This window comes from Microtus oregoni, unplaced genomic scaffold (assembly GCF_018167655.1).
Source record: "Microtus oregoni isolate MIOR12 unplaced genomic scaffold, Mior012 000050F_007, whole genome shotgun sequence".
Lineage (NCBI taxonomy): Eukaryota > Metazoa > Chordata > Mammalia > Rodentia > Cricetidae > Microtus > Microtus oregoni.
The window spans coordinates 116066-138259 of NW_024543231.1; the positions used below are offsets into that span (position 1 = coordinate 116066).

Sequence of the window (22194 nt, forward strand, 5' to 3'; positions counted from 1 at the left end):
GGTTGTTTGTTTGTCTTTCAGGTGGATTACATTGACAAATTTTCATATGTTGAGCCACCCCTTTATCTCTAGGATGACGCCTACTTGGTCATGGTGGATGATTTTTTCAATGTGTTCTTGAATTCTGCTTGCCAGTATTTTATTGAGTATTCTTGCATCAATGTTCATGAGTAAGATTGGTTTGTAATTCTGTAATGTCTATAAAGATTGGTTTGGTTATCAGGGTAACTGTAGCCTTGTAAAAAGAGTTTGGCATTGTCTCCTCTGTACCTATTTGTGTGGACCAATTTGAAAAGTATTGGTATCAGTTCTTCTTTGAAAATCCTGTAGAATTCTGTGCTAAAACCATCTCATCCTAGGCTTTTATGGTTGGGAGATGTTTGATGACAGATTTTATTTCCTTAGCAGTTATAGGTTTAATTAATTTGCCTATCTGTTCATGATTTAATTTTGGTAAGTGATATTTATCCAGAACATTTTCCATTTCCTTTAAGTTTTCCAATTTTGTGAAGTACAGGTTTTTGAAGTATGACCTGGTGGTTCTCCAGATTTCCTCTGTGTCTGCTGTTATGCCCCCTTTTCATTTCTGATTTTGTTCATTTTAATATTCTCTGATGTGGGATTCCCCTCTTTATGCTATGAATATGTTTTATTGCCATTGGTTAATAAAGAAGCTGTTTTTGACCAATGACTTAACAGAAAACTAAACTGAATGCTTGGAGAAAGTAAGCAGAATCAGGGAGAGGCCATGAAGTCACCAGCAGAAGACAGATGCCTCTGCTGAAATCCACCAAAACTTTGCTGGTAGGCCATGACCTTGTGGTGATGCACAGATTAATGGAGATATGATGGAGGAAGGTCATTGGTTAATTAATAAAGAAACTGCTTGGCCTGATAGGTTAGAACATAGGTGGGTGGAGTAAACAGAACAGAATCCTGGGAGGAAGAGGAAGTGAGGCAGACGCCATGCTTCTGCTCTCCAGGGCAGATACGATGAAGCTCTGACCCAAGATGGATGTAGGCTAGAATCTTCCTGGTAAGTCATCACCTCGTGGTGCTACACACATTAATAGAAATGGGCCAAGCAGTGTTTATATGAATACAGTTTGTGTGTTGTTATTTTGGGGCATAAGCTAGCCAGGCGGCAGGGAGCTGGCTGGCAGGAACGCAGTCCACAGCACTTTCTACAGAGATGGATTATCTCAGGATATAACAGCTATCTGGAAATATGCTTAAGCTATTGGTCAAACAGTATTGTAAATAATATAGTTTCTGTGTGATTATTTCATATCTGGACAGTCAGGAACAAGTGAACAGCCTGTGGCTACAATTCTCTCTGTCTTTTGATTAGTTTGGATAAAGGTTTGTCTATTTTATTGATTTTTCTCAAAGAACCAATTCTTTGTCCCATTGATTCTTTGTATTGTTTTCTTTTTTTCTATTTTTATTGATTTCAGCTCTCAATTTGATTATTTCCTGTCATCTAGTCCTCCTGAGTGAGTTTGCTTCTTTTTGTTTAGAGCCTCCAGGTGTTCTGTTAACTAGCTAGTGTGGGGTTTTCTTCAGCTACTTTATGTATGTATTTGGTGCTATGAACTTTCCTCTTAATGCTGCTTGCATTGTGCCCCATAAGTTTGGGTATATTGTGTGGTCATTTTTGTTGAATTTTAAGAAGTTTTTAATTTCTTTACTTCTTCCTTGACACATTAGTAAATAAGGTGAGCATTGCTCAATTTCTATGTGTTTGTGGGCTTTCTGTAATTAGTGTTGCTGTTGAATTCTAACTTTAAGCCATGGTGATTCGGTAAGGTACATGGGGTTATTCCATTTTTTTTTTTTGTATTTGCTAAGGTTGCAAGATGAGTATATAGTCAATGTTTGAGAAGGTTCCATGTAGTGCTGAGAAGAAGGTATATATCTTATGTTTGGTTGGAATGTTCTATAGATGTCTGATAAGTACATATGAAGCATAACATCTGTTAGTTCCCTTATTTTTCTGTTAAGTTTCTGTCTGTCTGCCCTGTCCATTAGTGAGAGTGTACTGTTAAAGTCTCCTACTATTAGTGTGTGGGGTTTTATGTGTGATTTTAGCTTTAGTAATGTTTCTTTTAGATATGAGGGTACCCTTGTATTTGAGGCAGAGTTGTTCAGAATTGAGATTTCCTCTTGATGGATTTTTCCTGAGACAAATATGAAATGTCCTTCTTTGTCACTTTTGACTGCTTTTAGTTTGAAGTCTATTTTGTTAGCTATTAGGATAGCTACACCAGCTTGTTTCTTAGGTCCACATGATTGGAAAAAAATTTCCAACCCTTTACTTTAAGGTTGAGGTATGTTTCTTGTATGGAGCAGAAGGATGAATTCTGTTTTCATATCCAAACTGTTAGCCTGTGTCTTTTATAGGTGAGCTGAGTCCATTTTAGGGTCACTATTTGACACCATTTAGAGTCTTGCTATTTTAGAGTCACTAGTTTTTTGGTGGTCCCATGTTGCTCTTTATGTTGTTGAGTGTGTTTTAACTTGCTGTCTACCCATCTTTTCCTCCAATTGGCAGAGCTGAGGGTGTGTCTCTGGTGATCATTCCTCCAGGTGCCAGGCTCAGATGGTTGCTCCTCAAAGGTGGAGTGAGGCCACAGTTCTGGCTGCTAGGCACTCCCTGAGGTCACTTGGGCCTTCCTGCCTGCTCCTGGAGGTCAATTGGGCCTTGCTTGTCTGCTCCTGGAGTTTGTTTGGCCCTCTTGGAGGTTGCTCAGCAATCCTGAACACCCTGATAAATATTTTCTAGTCTGTTTTTTGAAATAGTCTCACTGTGTAGCCTTGGCTGGCCTAGAACTCACTTTGTAGACCAAGCATACCTCAAGCCTGGTGGATTTTTAGTATTACACTGAACGAAAATTCTAGAAGGTAAGAACATTTTCAACTCTATGTGATTTGTTCCATTAGTTATGTCAAACACTGTAGGACCTATATGGTTATACTTATACATTTTATGTCCACCTTCCCCACAATTATGCCAGCATACAGCAGTTTTGCTCAACCAATTTTTAAAACAAAGTCTTTTACTTTATTTAACTTTTCTTTCTTTCTTTCTTTCTCTCTTTCTTTCTTTTCTCTCCCTTTCCTTCCTTCTCTCCTTCCTTCCCTCCTTCCTTCCCTCCCTCCCTCTTTCTTCATTTCCACATTTCTTTATTTATTTCTCAGGCAAGATGAACATTTAACTCTCTTGTTTAGTTGCTTACTTGCTTGCTGAGACAGGTCTCATTCCATAACCCACACTGTCTTGGAACTCATACAGCCTGTGGTGTTTTCACAGTCACAGAATCCTCCTGTCTCAGCTTCCTATGTACTGGAATTAGAGGTGTGAATCATCATACCTGCTTTTTTTTTCAAAGTCTTGCAATGTGAAACCTCAATTTTGAAAACATACATTCTTTATCACAGCGTAGTACTCTAATGTGTATATATTCCACACTTTCTTCATCCATTCTTCCATTGAAGGATATCTAGGTTGTTTCCAGGTTCTAGCTATTACAAATAATACTGCTATGAACATAGTTGAACAAATGCTTTTGTCATATGATCGGGCATCTCTTGGGTATATTCCCAAGAGTGGTATTGCTGGGTCCAGGGGTAGGTTGATCCAAGGTCCCAATGAGGAGCGGAAGGAGGGAGAAGATGAGCAAGGAAGTCAGGACCACGAGGGGTGCACCCACCCACTGAGACAGTGGGGCTGATCTATTGGGAGCTCACCAAGGCCAGCTGGACTATGACTGAAAAAGCATGGGATAAAACCGGACTCTCTGAACATGGCGAACAGTGAGGGCTGATGAGAAGCCAAGGACAATGGCACGGGGTTTTGATCCTACTTCATGTTCTGGCTGTGTGGGAGCCTAGCCAGTTTGGATGTTCACCTTCCTAGACATGGACAGAGGGGGGAGGACCTTGGACTTTCCACAGGGCAGGGAACCCTGACTGCTCTTTGGACTGGAGAGGGAGTGGGAGAGGAGTGAGGGGAGGGGGAGAAGGGTGGGAGGAGGGGGAGGGAAATGGGAGGCTGGGAGGAGGGGGAAACTATTTTTTTCCTTTTCTCAATAAAAAAAATAAAAATAAAAAAGAAAACATACATTCTTAGAAAAGTACACATCTTTAATATTGTCTTCCAAAGATTGGTGGATAGGATTTGTGAAGGATAAATCCCCTACCAGGTAATTCTAAGTAGAGGCCTCCAATTGCTCTTTAACCCATGACCCAAAGAATAAGCTACTAGTTCATCCAACCCAGGACCTTGTCCTTCCTCTTCACCATAACCAGAAATATGCTCCTGTAATTAAAGTGGATACCAATCACTAAGATGCTCACTTAAGCTGAGGAAATTCACTGTTTCACATAGAACAGAATTGCTCACATTTGGCACTATTGGCATTTTGGCCTGAATTCTATTTTTGCTTGTTTTTTTTTTTAATTAGCAGACAAAGTAATAGGTTTAAACATGGCATTTTCATTTTTACTTTGCTGATATTTTTCCCACACTATCCCACACCCCTGCCCTTCCAACACTTTCATGTCATATGTATACACTCCACACTCCCTTCCGTAAAACCTCTTTTGCTTCCTCTCATGATCCCCTTTCTAGTTTCCTCACCTCTATCCACACTCATAACCACATAAGTACATATATACAAAAATTAAAAGTTAGCATCTATATATGAAAGAGAACATACAGTATTTGTCTTTATGAGTTTGGATTATCTTAGTTAACATAGCAATTTCCAGGCCCATTCATTTTCCTGAAGATTTCATAATTTCAATTTTCTTTATGGTGAAATAAATCCACAATGTGTACATGTGCCACATTTGTGATGAGGGCTATCATATGTGTTGAAGGTTATTTGGCAGTATTCCTGATTTCTACCCACTAGATGCCAGGAGCATTCTCAATATCAGTTTTAACAACAAAATCACTCCAAATATTTTTAAATGCATCTCTTATTCCAAAGGATTAACACGTTTATAGTTAACTAATACTAAAAAAAGGTTTTGATTTTATGATCTGAGATCCAAATTTAAGTGAATTTCTTATGGTTTTACTTTTCATTTTTATTTTTTTTAAATTGCTACTCTATAGGAGGAAAATCTACTCTCATGGAGAACCCCTTGATAGAGACAAAAACAGATAATCAAGAATCATCAAGTGTTTAATGACTACAAAATCGAACTCAAAAACCTCTTCCTCAAACACCACAAATACATTTTTCCTGCCTCAAGAACTTTGCACCCTTTTTCTAGAAATCTGTTCCTCTAACTATCTCGGGCTTGCATTTATTCAGTGGTCCTACCAGCTGTGATGAGAAGTGGGCTCTGCTGACTTTTATTATCGTAGACAGAGCTCAGAACCTTGTTCAACTCACAGCTGCCTCCCTGTCATATGTGGTTTAATGCCTGGCAGGACTGAGAGCTGTGAGATCAAGTACATCAGATCATTTCATTTCCTCAGCTTCTTCCCTCTCATGGAAGTGGGGTGGGGTTGGGATACGGGAGTTACTACTGGGTCTAAAAATAGTCTAAAAACAATGCTCAGTTTCTTTGATTTTCCATATCTATTTTTTTAGAATTCATCACTTTATGCTTACTCAGCTCTGATGCAATGGAAGAATACCCTAAAGTAGACATTTGGAGACCCTGAGTAAAATACTACCTCTAGAGTAAGTGAGCACCTTCACAGCTCAAAGAAAATAAAGCTTTTCAGTACCGGTAATGTTCCTGGTATGCAAAGGGAAGCTTCTAAAGTGAATACCATTCTGAAACTGACAACTGACCCTAACCAGGCACAGTCCTCTGCTTATATATGCAATCAATGGGTGTGGTAGAAAAAAAGAGGAGCCACAATAGACCCCACTTAAGACATATTCCTTCCCCCTATTATTTGGCAGTTTCTAGTGCTAGAGGACCTGGAAAGAACCTCTAATTTTTTCTCTTTTTTCTTTCCTGTTTTACTATTTCCAGTATAGTTTTTGTTTCATTTTTTTAAAAGCACTTACGTCTATTTTTTATTTAGACCAAGTCTCATGTATTTTACATTGGCCTTGAACTCACTGTGTAGTTGGTGCTGGTCCTGAAATCCTGCTCCTCCTGTTTTCACTTCCCAAATGTTGAGATAGCAGGAGTGTCTCATTGTGCCTAGTTTAGGTATGTGGTGTTTAGAGTCAAATCCAGGGCTTAGAGCAAAGTAGGCTAGGCTGGGAGTTGGTGGAGCACAACTTTACTCCCAATATTAGGGATGAAAAGGCAGACAGTCCTCTGAGTTCAATACAGAGCAAGTTCGGGGACAGACAGGGCTATGCAGAGAACCCATGTGTACTGGCTGATTTTGTGTGTAAAGTTGACATAAGCTAGAATCATCAGAGAAGAAGAAGCTTCAGTTAAGGAAATGCTTCCTTGAGATCCAGCTGTAAGGCATTTTCTCAATTAGTTATCAATGGAGGAGCGCTCAGCCCATGGTGGGTGGTGCTATCCTTGGGTGGTAGTCCAGAGTTCTATAAGAAAGCAGATTGAGCAAGTCAGGGGAAGCAAGCCAGAAAGCAGGACCCTTCCATGGCCTCTGTATCAGCTCCTGCCTCCAGGATCCTTCCTTGTTTGAATTCCTATCCTGACTTCCTTTGGTGATGAACAACAATGTGGAAGTGTACACCAAATAAACCCTTTCCTCTCCTACTTGCTTTCTGGTTGTGGTGTTTTGTTACATCAATAAGAACCCTAACTAAGACACCCTGCTTTAAAAATCATTTTCTAAAAAAGGCAAGCTAGGCTAGCATTCTACCAACTGAGCTGCAGGTCCAGTCTATTTGTGTTTTTATGTTTAATCTTCTGATTACCTTTATCCAATATTATTTAGGCATTTTCTTATTTTGTAATTGGATGCTTTCTTTCCTTTTATTGAAAGTAAATTTTTTTTCTCACATAATATATCCTGATTATAGTTTCCTCTCCTTCAACTTCTCACAGTTCCTCCTAACCTTCTCTCCATCTAGATCCACTTCCTGTCTCTCATTAGAAAGCAAAAAGGCTTCAAATGGATAACAAAATATAATATGATAAAAATATAATGATAAAACAAAAACACATTGGAATTGAACAAAACAAATACAAGAAAAAGAGCTCAAGAGAAGGCACAAAAGCAGAGACCTTCTTGTTCATCCACTCAGGAATCCCATAAAAACACTAAACTGGAAGCTATAATATATACACAGAGGACCTGGTACAGACCTGTGCAGGCCCTATGCATGCTGCTTCAGCCTCTGTGAATTCATATGAGCTTTGATGTTGATTTAAGGGATCTTTGTTTTCTTGGTATCTCCTCTCTGATTCTTACACTCTTTCTGCCTCTTCTTGCACAGGATATCCAAAGCCCTAAGGGGAGGAATTTGATGGAGACATCCCATTTAGGGCTGAATGTTCCAGACATTATGTCCTCTGCATAATGTCTGGCTGTGAGTTTCTGTACTTGTTCCTATCTGTTGCAGGAGGGAGTTTCTCTGATGATGGCTAAGCAAAGCATGGATCTGTGATTGTAGCAGAATGCCATTAGGAGCAATTTTATTGCTATGTTCTTCTAGTAGAACAGTAGTATTTAGTTTTACCCTAGGTCCCTGAGCTATCTAGTCTCAGGTTCTTGGTTGGGTATGGGTCCCATCTTGTGGAGTGGGCCATAAGTCAAAATCAGATATTGATAGGTTACTCCTATGAGTTTTGTGCCCCCATTGTACTAGCATATCTTGCAGGCACCATTGTAGCTCAAAAGGTTTGTAATTGGATTGGTGTTTACATTTCTCACTTAAGGAGCATGCAGAATACTTTACTGTACCAAAGACAATAGCACATAGGAGTGAAGGCTCTATGTAGGCATCAGTTCAACTTCTCCATGTTCAATGAGCTGTATAAATGTTATCTTTGGCAATGGGGCCTTGCTGTAGATTTGTGGAAAGCAACCTATAGTCTGGACAACAGCTAAGATTGATTGGGGATTCCCATGGTGCCACTTTGGCTAACAACTCAATTAGATGTAACCCAATCTTGGTTCTAGAAGCTTCATTTGGCAACAAGAGACCTTTCTTTCCCATTATTTGATGATTTCATTTGGATTATCTTCATATATGTATATATTTTAGGAAGAATCTACTGCATTATATTTCAATACTACCCCTCAAATGGACCTTAATTTTATCTGTCTCTCCCTATATTTCCCCTCTCATCTTAATCTCCCCTCTTGATCCTTCCATTCAAAGACTCCCACCCATCCATCCATAACTATCTATTCTCTCTTTCTGAATGAGATCTATGCGCCCCCGCCCAGTCCCTTGCTCTATACCTAACATTATCAGTGACTTAATAGCTAATATCCACATATAAGTGAATACATACCATATTTCTCTGTCTGGGTCTGAGATATTTCACTCAAGCTAGTTTTTTCCATTTCTATCCATTTACCTTTTAATTTCATGATGTTTTAATAACAGGATAAAGAGCTGGGCAGTGGCAGCACACAACTTTAATTCCAGCACTTGGGGAGCAGAGGCAGATGGACCTCTATGAGTTTGAGGCCAGCCTGGTCTACAGAGCGAGTTCCAGGACAGGCTCCAAAGATACACAGAGAAATCCTGTCTCAAAGAAAAAAACTGAGTAATACTCCCTTATGTAAATATACCATATTTTCTTTATCCATTCTTATGTTGTGGAACATCTAGGTTGTTTCCAATTTCTTGCTATTATGAATAGAGCTGTAATGAACATGTTTGAGCAAGTGTCCTTGTGGTAAGATGAAGCATCCTTTACTGTGGTGGCATATGACTTTAATCCCAATACTCAGGAGGCAAAGGTAGTGAATCTCTTGAGTGTAAGATCAGCCTGCTGTATATAATGAGTTCCAGGCCAGTCAGTGATACGCAGTAAGACCTTGTCTCAAAAAAAGAAAAAATACTAATCTAAAAGGGAGTGTTCTATAAAGACAAAGAATAAATGAAACAAGTAGCAAGACAGACTAAAATTTAGTCACATTAAGTGTAAATACTATAAACAAAAAGACTGTCAAGGGCTGGAGAGATGGCTCAGCGGTTAAGAGCATTGCCTGCTTTTCCAAAGGTCCTGAGTTCAATTCCCAGCAACCACATGGTGGCTCACAGCCATCTGTAATAAGGTCTGGTGCCCTCTTCTGGCCCGCAGGCATACACACAGATAGAATATTGCATACATAACAAATAAATAAATAAAAATATTAAAAAAAAAGACTGTCAAATTGAACAGAGAAGCATGATTAACTATAGACACCTACAATAAAAATGTTAAAGAAAATGCTAAAAATTAATGTAAAATGATAAATACATAAAACTATGAAAGAAAACTGGAATATATTAGCATCAGACAATATAGGTTTTGAAGCAAAAAACAAGATGTTAATTCATAATAACAAATGAACCAATTAACCAAACAATTCTAAAAGATCTCAGGTTGAATCTGGAATACGGGGAGATACAGAAGCCTGCAGGGAGGGACAAAATGCAGCACTTGCTTGCCTGGTCAGTGATTACTGTGTCAGTAAGAAAAATTCAGCTGAAACAGTGAGTTGGAAGCAGAATGTAGTACAGTGCAAAGCTTCTTAAACTTTTTTCTACTTGTGATCCCCCTTCATCCAAGAAATTTTTATTCAACATTCAGCACATAAGTATATAAAATAGGTATACAAATTAAGCATCCTTTAATAATAAATGATAAAGAAAAAATACTTTTAAAGTGTTTGGTATACATATAATATTATCATTTACTTTGATGAAAGCAAATTTTCATACTACTATAATGTATGTGCTTATTTATTTTTAAATAAAAAATTAAATCTTTGGCCTGCTCTATAGGTAAAGAGACTTATCACCTAGTCTGAAGACCTGAGTTGGATCCCTGAAACCCTAATGGTAGAAAGAGAGCACAGACGCTTTAAGTTATCCTTTGACCTTCATAATGTGTACTATGGTTCATGTGTGCACATATGCACATGTACTTGTGCACACACATACCAAATAAATACAAAAATTAAACTTACCTGAATATTTGATTCTTCAAGATATAGAATATTTTTCAGAGGTGATTGATACTTTGATTTTATAATCATCAATGTTCTTTGCATAAATATGTAGTAAAAATGACAAAAATTTAGGGCCATTCCAGAAATTGTTGGAAATTTTATACTAATCCTAAATCAAAGTCTATTTAATGATTTTTTTATGAAATGCAAGCCAGCACACAGTAATTTTAAAAACCAAAGATTCTAACATAATACATTGCAAAGATAGACAATGAGGAATGTCAGCAGGAAAATACTGAAAGTCTTTGTTTTCTATTATTTTTCTATAAAAGCTGAAAAATTTTATATACTCTAATAACCTGTGTCAAGATATTTTAGAAAGTGTTTGTTGGTATGGTGGCTTGCATATGAAAAATATGCATGTATGTTCAAAGCCAAGACTTCAGTGAAGTTATAGGATACAGCATGCAAGCATTGCCATAAACACCTTGGATTTATTATTCATTTGGTTTTTAATTAATTTTTGATAGGTACACATTTATCAAGGTTTTACTGTTGCCAAATTTTGCTCAACATCCACATTTAACCCTCTATTGTGTGATAACCCGCAGTTTAAGAAAGTGGAGTATATTGGAAAAGGGTTGGGCCCTTGGGCTCTCTTAAGTATGGGAGAGTTAAACTCTGTCAGGCTTTTCCTCCACAATTCCTGTCAAGTACTTATCAGGCCAGCAACGATAGAGTAAACCCAACAGACAATGAAACACTCCTATGAGTACCAAAAGAAACTGACTTTGAGGAAAAACATAAAAAGATATTTAAGAGGTATAGCTCATTGGAAGAAGATTTGGGCACCGTGAGTAAGGCCCTGGGTTCTCTCTCTCTCTCTCTCTCTCTCTCTCTCTCTCTCTCTTGGTTTTTCGAGACAGGGTTTCTCTGTAGCTTTGGAGCCTGTCCTGGAACTAACTCTTATAGACCAGGCTGGCCTTGAACTCACAGAGATCTGCCTGCTTCTGCCTCCCCAGTACTGGGATTAAAGACGTGCACCATCACCACCCAGCTTGGGTTACCTCTCTTGTGCTAAAAATAATATCATGATTTTTTTCCCCAAAAAACTACAAAGAAAAATGGGCAAACTAGCCAGGGGGTGATGGTGCACACCTTTGATTCCAGTATTTAGAAGACAGTGACAGTTGGCTCTCTGAGTTCGAGGTCAGCCTCGAACAGAGTGAATTCCAGGACAGCCAGGGCTACACAGAAAAACTCTATCTAGGCGGGGGAAAAAAGAAAGAAGGAAGGAAGAAAAAAGAGAGAGAAGGAGGGAAGGAGGGAGAGAGGGAGGGAGAGGGGGGGAGGGAGAGGGAAGGAAGGAAGGAAGGAAGGAAGGAAGGAAGGAAGGAAGGAAGGAAGGAAGGAAGGAAGGAAGGAAGGAAGAAGGAAGGAAGAGAGTTGAGTGAGCTTGGGGATTCAGGCCTACAATTCTAGCTACTCAGCAGGATGAGGCAGGAAAAATGCATTTCAAGAGCATCTTAAACTACTCTCTCCTTTAGCCTAGGGACAGTGTGGTAAGGGAAGAGTTCCTTTGCAAAGACAATCAGGGTCTGGGCCATAAGCCTGAGACTCCCACAGACTGTTCCCCTGAATTAGGGACTGCTAGCCAAATCTCAAAGCTCAACAAATAAAATTAATATTTTAATGTAATGAAACTAGCCAGAGTAACAATAAAATTAAGCCCAAAACAATCAAAAAGAAATAACAAAGATGAAAGAATAAACCAATGGAATTAAAAAGAAAGAAAATAGTAGATATCAATGAAAATGAAGGCTAATTCCTTGAAAATATCAGAAAATTTAACAAAACTCTAGCCAGAGTGGTCATAAAAACAGGAAAACAGATGGCCTAAGTTACAGAATAATAAATGAAAAAGGAAGCACTGTTACAGATCCTATAATGGGAAAAGAACAAGAAGGAATACATCAACTAACTTAATTTTGATATATCTGACAATTCAGTAGAAACTAAGAAAAGCCTTGGCAGACTAAACTACTACAGATCATTCAAGAAGCTATGGATCTTCTAAATAGCTCTTTAAAGAAATGGAATTCTAAGTTAATGATACCCTTCCCAGAAAGAGATGGTCAATTTCAAATTGTTTCAATAATGAATTCAACCAGACATACTTAAGAAAAAAGGAATACTAATTGTATGCAAAATCTTTCAGAAAATGCAAGAGAGAACACTTCCTTTTTTTATTTTACATGCCCAGCATTGTACTAATATCAGAACCAAACAAAGATAGTCACGTACACACAAAAAAAAGGAAAACTATGTCTGTATCTACCATAAACAGAAGTACAAATGCCTGCAGCAAACTACTAGCAAAGCAAATCCAATAATACATGACAACCACATGAAGTTTATCCAGGGAGCTCATGGCTGGCTCAGCATTAAAAATCATAGGAGTCTAGGGATCTTGGTAATAGAGTGCTTACCAGTAACATGTGCAAAGCCCTGGGTTCCATCTCTAGCATCACAAACATAAAAAGGAATCACAGCAAAATCCTTCTCAAAAACAGCAAAAATCAAATAAGACTAGCCAAGAAGTCACCGTAGTAACAGACTAAAGAAAAAAAGCAAATTGTTACTTTATAGATTAAAAAGTATCAATTCTCATTTAAAAAAAATCTCAGTAAACTGGGCAGTGGTGGTGCCTTTAATCCTAGCACTTAGGAGGAAGACGCCGGTGGATCTCTGAGTTTGAGGTCAGGCTGGTCTACAGAGCTAGTTCCAGAACAGCCAGGACCACATAGAGAAACCCTGACTCAAAAAAAAAAAAAGACAAAAACAAAAAAACCATAGACAGACAGACAGACAGAAATGCTCAGCAAATTCAATTTGTTTAAAGTGTCTACAAAATACCTATAGTTGAGACCAGAGAGAGCTGCTCAGTGTTTAAGAGCAGTTGTTGATCGTGCAGAGGGCCCAGGTTTGATTCCCAGACCCCACAAGGCGACTCACAACTGTAATAATTCAAGACCCAGGGGATCTGACTCCTTCTGGCCTTTATAGGCATTACGTGGTATATAGATATGCATGCCAGCAAAACAGCCATACACATAAAACAAAAATAAACTTTAGCTGGGTGGTGGCGGTGCATGCCTTTAGTTCCAGCACTCAGAAGGCAGAGGCAGGCAGATTTCTGTGAGTTCAAGATCAGTCTGGTCTACAGAACAAATTCTAGGACAGCCAAAGTTAAAAACAGAGAAACCTTGTCTCAAAAAAATAAATAAATAAATAAATAAATAAATAAATAAATAAATAAATAAAAAATAAACTAAAAGAAGACCTATAATTGAAATATTTGAAATTAAAAAATTAAATGCTGTTATCCCAAATATTGACATGGCAAAGGATATCTTTTCTCATCATTTTTATAAAACACTGATCATACTGCAATTTCTAAGTACAAGCAAGGCCACAAGTACTAATAAGTGACTAATTTCAATAAAATCAATTGACACAGTAATTTATAAATTATTATAGAAAAGCAAACTACTTAGAATAATCAAACCAATTCAGAAAAAGTAAAACAAAGATAGAGGCTAAAACTAAATTTTTATGAAGCTATGCTCATCAAAAAGTATGATATTGGCATAGAAATGAACAAATAATTGACCATAAAACAGACATTCAAAATCTGATATTTTGATTTTCAAATTTTTGAAGTCTTAGTTGGGCATGGTAGTTCGTGTTTTTAATTCTAACATTCCAAAAGCAGGAGAATTGCTATGAGTTTGAGGCCAATGTAGGCTATATAGTGAATTCCAAGCCAGCCTGGACTATAGTATGAGATCTTGTCTCAAATAAAAAATAAAATAAAATCTTGGTTCCACAAAAATGCTGTAAAGGGAATGAAAAAAACAAACTATAGAGTGGTAGAAAATATTTGCATTTGCATGTCCAACAAAAAAATTGTATCCAGAGGCAAAAGAAGCACCTGTCACTTAGTGTTATATTGGCTTAGTTTAAAAATTAGCTTAGTCTGACATGTGTACACGTGTGTGAGTCCAGAGGTTGACATTGGGTGTCATTCTTCAATCACTTCTCTACTTTACCTTTGCTGACAGTGCCTCTCACTGAGCCTGAAACTCACCAATTCCTAGATTGAATAGCCAGCAAGCCCCATGTTCCTTGTGTTTCCACATTCTTACTGATGGAATGATAGGTATACATCACTGTGCCCAGCTTTTACGTGGGTGGTGGGAACCTAACTCAGGTGTGACTAAGCTATCTTCTCAACCCTCTAAGTAATTTAAACATGACTTAAACCAATGGAACAGAAGTAAGCTAAAAGTTCATCAATAGAAAACATAAGTAATTATACACCTATTATAAGGAATATTATACAATGATTTAAAAATGAAGTAAATCTATATGCACTAACTTGGAATAATATATAGACTGGTTGTAAAAAGGAAGAGAAAATTATTGGACAATCTCATTTACGTGAAAAGAAAATTACAGATTTTCTAAGAAAATTTCTAGAATAATACCACAGAGCTAACAGTTTTTGTCCTTAGGAACAACCCTGAGAAGGGTAGGATGTGGGAAAACTTCTATTCATTCCTACAATGTTTGATTTCTGATGATAAGAATAAATGTCTAGATTATTTATGAAACACAAGAAAGAAATCAACTTTCTTCAAAAAAGGGGCAATGATAAAAACTAACTTTTTGACAGCCTTGGCTTATGTAATCAAGTAAATGAAATACAATGTACTGAAATTTGCCTGAAAACAGACTGAGCTTCCATTTGTTAATACAAACATTGATGGCCTGCCAACACAAAGAACTGGGTTATTGTCCCAGTTGTGCTAACTAGCTTCATTACATTAGTATGCTAAATATATTATAACTATGGACTGTGTAAGAACCTAAATCAATTCTTTTCTGTTTCTTCTGAGCATCAAACACTGAGCCTACTTTAGAGTTAGCAGCCAGTTAGGGAGTAGAAACTACTCACAAGAGTTGAATTAAACAGCACTGCCTGACCTTGTCGAAGTGTCTCATCGTTGACCTCTAGTGGCAAAATGAATTCCTGCATCTCTTAGTAATCAGAGGGATGGGGAGATGGGAAGAGAAAAGGTAGAAGGGAAGGAGGGGGGGACTTGGGGAAACAGGAGGATTGGGATAAAGGAAGGTTGGATAGGGGAGCACGGAACACAATTAAATATTTAAAAAAATAAAGTAAAGAGCAGTCTCTATAAAACAAAACAAAACAAAAGGTTCTCAACCAGGGACTAAAAGATCAAGGTTTATGCCTAGGTTCTCTTCTGCTTTCAATCTTGTCTATCATCACATACTCCACACATCTCTAATCTATTCATTATCCACTCTTAGCACAGGGCCATTTTAACAAACAAACAAACAAAAAAAAATACATATGACAAAAAATCTACCCAAGTCTTCCAAAATTATGAAACACTAACAAACTTTCCTAAACTAGCCTGTTGAAGACAAAATACAAACCAAATTGGAGGGGGGTTGGTGAGTCACCCATAAACCTTCTGCAGACTCATCATCTTTCTGAATCAACTACTGAAAAGTTTGTTCCACTCTGAAAATATCGTTTAAATGACTTTCATTAAGGGCAGCAAGGAAAGCCACTCAGGGAGCAGCACTGCAAGCCTCACCTGCACATGTAGTGCAGAGGAACATGTTTTTGCCTCCTGCCTCCTCTATATCAATGCATCTTCAAAATAGCTGAAAACTTAGGGAAGCAGCTTGATGGTGCAAAGGATGACAGATGGGGTACTTTGGGTTTAGGAATTTGTGGAGTCAAAAAAAAAATGATGCAGGGCAAGGCATGGTGACACACAACTGTAATCCCAGCAGAGGCAGGCAGATCTCTGAGTTCGAGGTCAAGCTGGTCTACACAGTGAATTCCAGGACAGACAGAACTATGTAGAGAGGCCCTGTCTCCAAGGGGGGGCATACTGTTATTATTCAAAGAAATGCTCATATTTCTGCATCTGTGATGGCTACATACTAAACAGAACAACATTCTTTGATTCAGCAGCACAAACAAAAACCTTTCCGAAGTCTCCTAAGAGTAAGATACCGTCTAAACCAGAAATGGAGGGGAGGGGAACCACTGGGCAGCTTGAAATTCAGGAAGTGCTCTTGTTACAAATTCTAGAAGTATCCATGTATTATTGCACTCTTCTTATAATCATGAATTTCTACACGATATGTGCTCTTCAATATGGAAACAGAAGTATTGGTGAATATGGACAAAATAAGGACACCAGTTGGAAAGCTATAAACACAAGTACCAGGTAGAATCGCATTTGGAGTGGGATGCCTCCGCAGAGTGCAAACCATGGCAGGGTAGTTACCACCACCACACTTTGGTTTCGCAGAGAAATTAGGAATTATGAAGGACAGGGATCCATCAATGTACTTCCAGCCCCCCCCCCCAATAAAGGGGCAAGAAAGGCTAATATCTGTTTATATGCAGCTCCCTGGGGACTAAAGTGGTTCTTGCTTTGCTAATGGCTAAAGACAAATCAGTAGCAATTAGATCTTTAAGCAGAATATTTTAAAGATCTTATCCCGAGAACTCTAGATATAATGAATTTTTGAGTTGTAGGCAGCTTAAAGATGGTCATATAATTTGTAGAAAGATGTGCTTTTCCAAGTGTCCCTTATTTCATAATAGCAAATGTCAATGGTTCCTGCTGTACTAAAAAAGCATAGTGTCATCATAAAGAATATGCTGAGAAGGGACATGATGAGAAAAGAGTTACACTGTATGGTAGGCTCCCAACAGGAGTGTCCTATGATAGCTACAATGATAGTACTCATTACAGTCCAAGAGGAATGCAGCAGCTTCACTAAAGTATCCCACACAGGTATCCTCTTACTGTCCACTTCCCTGTCCCTCTCTCTGTTCTCCTCACTGTGAAATGGAACTCCAGTCAGACACAGGGCACCCTTTAGAGATGTCTCTGCGGCTGCTCCAGAATACAAACTGGCGATGGGACTTTTAGCCCCAACCCACCTCCCTCCACAGCTGACTGTGGCAGCATAGAGTGATTGAACACAGCGGGCAAGAGGTACCAGGCCAGCCTGCTGCAGGGTGCTGCAGCAACACAGCTCGACGTAAGATTTCACTTTCCGTCGTCCACCGGCCTCGCCTGTAGCTAGGGCGCTGAGAACAGTTACGTGTCGCGCGCCTAAAACCAGGGACTCCCCAGGACCACGCACGGCCACCCCACGGGCATAGAACCGAGGACACGAAAGCCAGGGGTGAGTCAGCGCCCCTACTCACATAGCGCAGCAGCTTCCTCTCGGGGGGCGACTTGACGAGCCAACCCGTGCACACGGCGTCGCCCATGCTCATCGTGGCCGCTAATGCCGCTACGGCGGCTTCCTCCAGCTGGGCTGGCCGGCTGCAGCAGGAGGAAGTCTAGCTAGGGATGCCCCGGGGCGGATCCGCCTGCATAGCACCGCCCCAAGCGGCCGCGCGACGCCCCCACCTCCGGCCCCCCGGACTTGAGGAAGGGACAGCAGCCAGGCGCTGTTCTAGAGCCTAGACGGCCAGGGCAAAAAACAAGCAGCAAAGTTTAGGAAGCCCCTTCGAGCAATTGCTGTGCCACAAGAGGCTCTGCCTCTGGAGACCCCAAGCAGGACGACCTGCAGCTCTCACCGAGTGTCTAGAGTGCTATCTTCATAGTCATAGTAAAGGAAGGAAGGAGCCCGCCCACGAGAAAAGCTTTAAATGACCCAGTGGTAGCATCACAATGAAGCTGTTGCCTCTATCCACCCCTGAACACTCATGCCAACAAGGGTTGGTCTGCTGGCCTCAGGGGTTCAAGAACAAATACCTATGGCCCACATTTGTCATATATATAGTTCAGAGAGGAACTCCTCTTCCATTTTCCTGTCCCACTTGATTGCTTGCAGAGTACTGTGATTTTTCTTCCCCTATTCCAAAGATTATTGTCTTTAGTGATGAGCTACCTGGATAGAACTGTTTAAACATTCTAATGAATGCAAGTGATCCAAATTCAACAATAGTACTATCTGCACCTTCTCTGATTCTGGGGCTTTAAAGAATGAATCTAGGGCTGATTAAGCCAGGTTGTGTGCTATGTACATACTCTAAAAACAAACAAAAGAAAACAACTAATGTTTATTGTGATCGTAGTACCATATACTGGTCATTGTCATAAGTGCTTCACAGCACCCACACAAACACCCTATAAAATATATTGTCAATTTTGACCAAGCATAAGATGAGAAAATAATAATAATGTACCCTCTATATAGCATATACCCAGGAAGTCACCCATAGCAGTTAGAGTTAGTTGTCTGTCTCAAGACTTGTCTGTCTCATCCCTCTAAACACCACCTGCTCTTTGTGAACACACTTTAAAAACTGGAAAGCACCACAATAAAGTTAGAATTAGCATCCAACAGACCATCCATGTGATGTTTGCTGGCATCTGGTCAGCTTTCTAATCTGCAATGATCTTTTCTCCTGGTGTGATGCTTCTTACTTGGAAATGACACTTAGAAGAAATAAAAAAAAAATTACAAAACAATTACCACACTACATTTGCAATGTCTAGGGAGAGATGACCATCTATATGGTATGATTCATTGTCATTGTACAACCAGGGAGAAAAAAGAATTCATTTGAGGTGTTTCAAGTGGGGAGGGATTAATTTCACAAAGGTGGCACTTAGCAAACTCATTGGCAGTACAGCAGCAATGAAATCAAGGAGTGCCACTAGTCACAGCTTCAAGGCACATCCAGAGTACAAAGCAGAGGCTGAGAGTCAGTTTCTGTCACAAAGCTGGATTCCAGCTGCTGCCAACTCATGTCTCAGACCCTATTTCACTGTGACCATCATTGCAACCATCTGCCTCCTCTCAGAGTTTCAAGTCTCACATTAGCCTATATAGTTAGCCAAACCCAATTCACATGAAGAAATATAGAAAAGAAATATAGATAATATCTTTATTTAGCTTTCTTACCTCTCCAAATACAGAGGGGAAATCTAAATTGAAACTCTTCTTGCTACTTAATACATAATACACACTCATTGTACACAAAATAAAAAAGCACAGCCAGGTGGTGGTGGCACACACCTTTAATCCCAGCACTTGGGAGGCAGAGGCAGGCAGATCTCTGTGAGTTTGAGGCCAGCCTGGTCTACATGGTGAGTTCCAGGACAACCAGGACTGTTACACAGAGAAACCCTGTCTCGAAAAACAAGCAAGCAAACAAAACAACAACAAAAACTATAGAAACAACACATTCACACAAAGCAATGCTATTATCTTTTCTACAAATTAAGAAAATACCCCTAAAAGAGCTCAATGGTTCCATTGTATTGTACAATTACTCAATCTAGCCATGTCTGCGGGATAGTTATTCTTCTCCTAGTTCAGGTACCATCCCATATCAATAACCTACAAGCTAAAGAAAAATATATAAAACTAAGCTTTATGAACTTTTACTTGACATGCACAAAATATAGACAAAACGAAGACAGGAAAAGTTGAGGAGAGGGAGGACACAACAACAATATTCTGTGATTGCTCATGAGTCTAATTGGTATGTCTAATTTATTTCCTCTATTTGCTTTCTAGCTAGGACATCAACTGATAAAAATTCTTTGTCTAGTGCAGTGATTCTCAACTTTCCTAATGCTATGACCCTTTAATACAGTTCCTCATGTTGTAGTGACCCCTCAACCATAAAATTCCCATTGCTGCTTCATAACTGAAATTTGGCTACTGTTATGAATCATAATGCAAATAACTATGTTTTCTGATGGTCTTAGGTGACCCCTGTGAAAGGCTGAGAACTGCTGGCCTAGTGGGTGAACAAAACCTTTTATTTTCCGGTTAAGACTAGAATCCCAGTGATCTTACCTGAATATCTCACTGTCAGGAGATGCTCTGAGGATCCTGTGGATTCAAAAACATAGTCCCTCTGGTCTTCTTGTTTAAATACAACCCTTGATAAAATTTCCACTTGATAATCACATAATTCATACTATAATTCATACATAATCACATAATTCATAGCTAGAATCTATGGTTGCAAAGTTTCCTGGCATAAAGAATGTCAAATGGCCAGGTGACAGTCTCAGTTTTCAATGTGTCAAAACCAATGTCTCATCCTTGAAGAAGCATTTCTCCCATTGGGACCCAAAACTTTCTAACCAGAAGAACTCAAAGTTCTGGTTATGGAAAGAAACACTTGAAAGTGGGTTGTTATGTGTAATCATAAAAGGAACTACTGCAGATTGCAGCTCGTAATTCCAGACACTTATCAATCCTGACCTTGGGGAAGTAATGTTGTTTAGTGGTCACTAATTGAACATATTATGATGATTTCCTTGGTGAGAAGTGCTGTTACTTGAAGTATTGCAAATGCAAATATAGAGATAATCCAGTAAGTGTAGGAGCCAGAAGAAATGTGGCTTTGAAAATAAATTCATGAAGTAAGTGTCTATTAAACTGAAAACAAATTACTGCCCTTCCAGTGGATATAGTCCAATTTCTGCTGCCAGGTGCCTGGTTGGCCCTTCCAGAGAATTCAACTACATTTGGGGAAACTCATTGTTGGTCTTGGTTGAGGGAACATTAAACAATGAACATTGATTATGAACCTATCAACTGTTTCTAGTTTTAGGGGTCTCATTTATGGATGATTCTCAACCTTGTTCATGCCTCTATAAGAAAGAGCAGTCTAACTTTGAAAGGGAGGGAATTCAAATAGCAAACAGATTTTTTTTGTAGTGATATTTCATTTGTATTTTAATAGATAAAGCTTGCCTGAAGTTCAGAGAGCAAAACAGCCATACTGATCAGCCTTACAGACCAGGCAGTGGTGACACACACCTTTAATCCCAGTCGCCAAACTAGATTGTCATAGAAACTAGGTGGTAGTAGCACATGCATTTATTCCCTTTATAGAATGGAAGGAGACAGCTCACACACACAGTCTCATTCTGAAGCTTCTTTGAGGTAGGATTGCCACTTCAGGCTGAGGTAGAGGTAAGAGCCAGTAGCTGGCCATTTTGCTTTTCTGACCTTCAGATTGAGCCCCAATTTCTGTCTCTGGGTTTTTATTAATCGTGCTACAATTTTTGGAAACTGAATTTACTTCTACAGTTTATTTAAAATAGGTCTAGTGAAACTGGGTAGGGTAGCATTGTGTTTATCCTGGGTTTAGTTTTATGGTTCATTCAGTAATTTAAATCCTATAACTAGAAGGAATCATAGAAATGAGTGATTGCTATTACAGAAGAGTTTCTTTGTCAGTTATGCCAAGAAGATCATATGAATGGCTCAGTGATTAAGAGTATATACTCTTCTTACAGATGACCTTAGTTCAGTTCCTAGCACCCACAATCATGAGACTAACAACTGCCTTTAATTCTAGTTCCAGGAGAACCAATGTTTTGGGCCTCCATGAGCACCTGAATTTCTACCTACACACCACTCTAATAGCCTGAAGTACATACTAGCAAAACACTTTCTTAAATCAATGTTTATTATCACCCAAACTCCATGGTCCTCTTTAGGTAAAGGTCTGGGATAGCCAAAAACATAAATGACAAAAAATGCTGATGATAACTTGGGAAAAGAGGAACCCTTATTTACCACAGGTAGGGATATAAACTAGTTTCACAACTATGGAGATCAGTATGGATTTTCCTCAAAAAACTAAAATTATAACTATTATATAATTCAACTATACCACTCTTGGGAATATACCTCAAAGGATCTAAGTCACAGCCAGATGATAGTGGCACATGACTTTAATCCCCACGCTAGGGAGGCAGAGGCAGAGGCAGGTGGATCTCTGTGAGTTCGAGGCCAGCCTGGACATGAGTTCCAGGACATCTAAGGCTGCACACTACACAGAGAAACCCTATCTTGGAAAAAACAGTGGGAAAATAAGAAGAAAAGAATCTAAGCATACTCATGTATACTGTAGCAGTATTCATAAAAATCAAGTTACAGAATCAGTCTATATGTCCACCAGCAGATGAATGGATAAAGAAAAAGTGATACATATATACATATGCATGCATGCATAC

At 39.0% G+C, this 22194-nt stretch overlaps 1 protein-coding gene across 3 annotated transcripts in view; it reads right to left on the reverse strand.

Moving 5' to 3' along the window:
• Positions 1 to 17518, reverse strand: part of LOC121436921 (GRB2-associated-binding protein 3-like) — a 99979-nt gene extending 82461 nt beyond the window's left edge. For all 3 annotated transcript variants that reach the window (XM_041636817.1, XM_041636818.1, XM_041636816.1), the window contains exon 1: positions 17400 to 17518. In XM_041636817.1, coding sequence (XP_041492751.1) covers positions 17400 to 17471 — 72 coding nt within the window. In that variant the 5' untranslated portion in view covers positions 17472 to 17518. The remainder of the gene's footprint in view (positions 1 to 17399) is intronic.
• Between the last annotated feature and the right edge of the window lie 4676 nt (positions 17519 to 22194).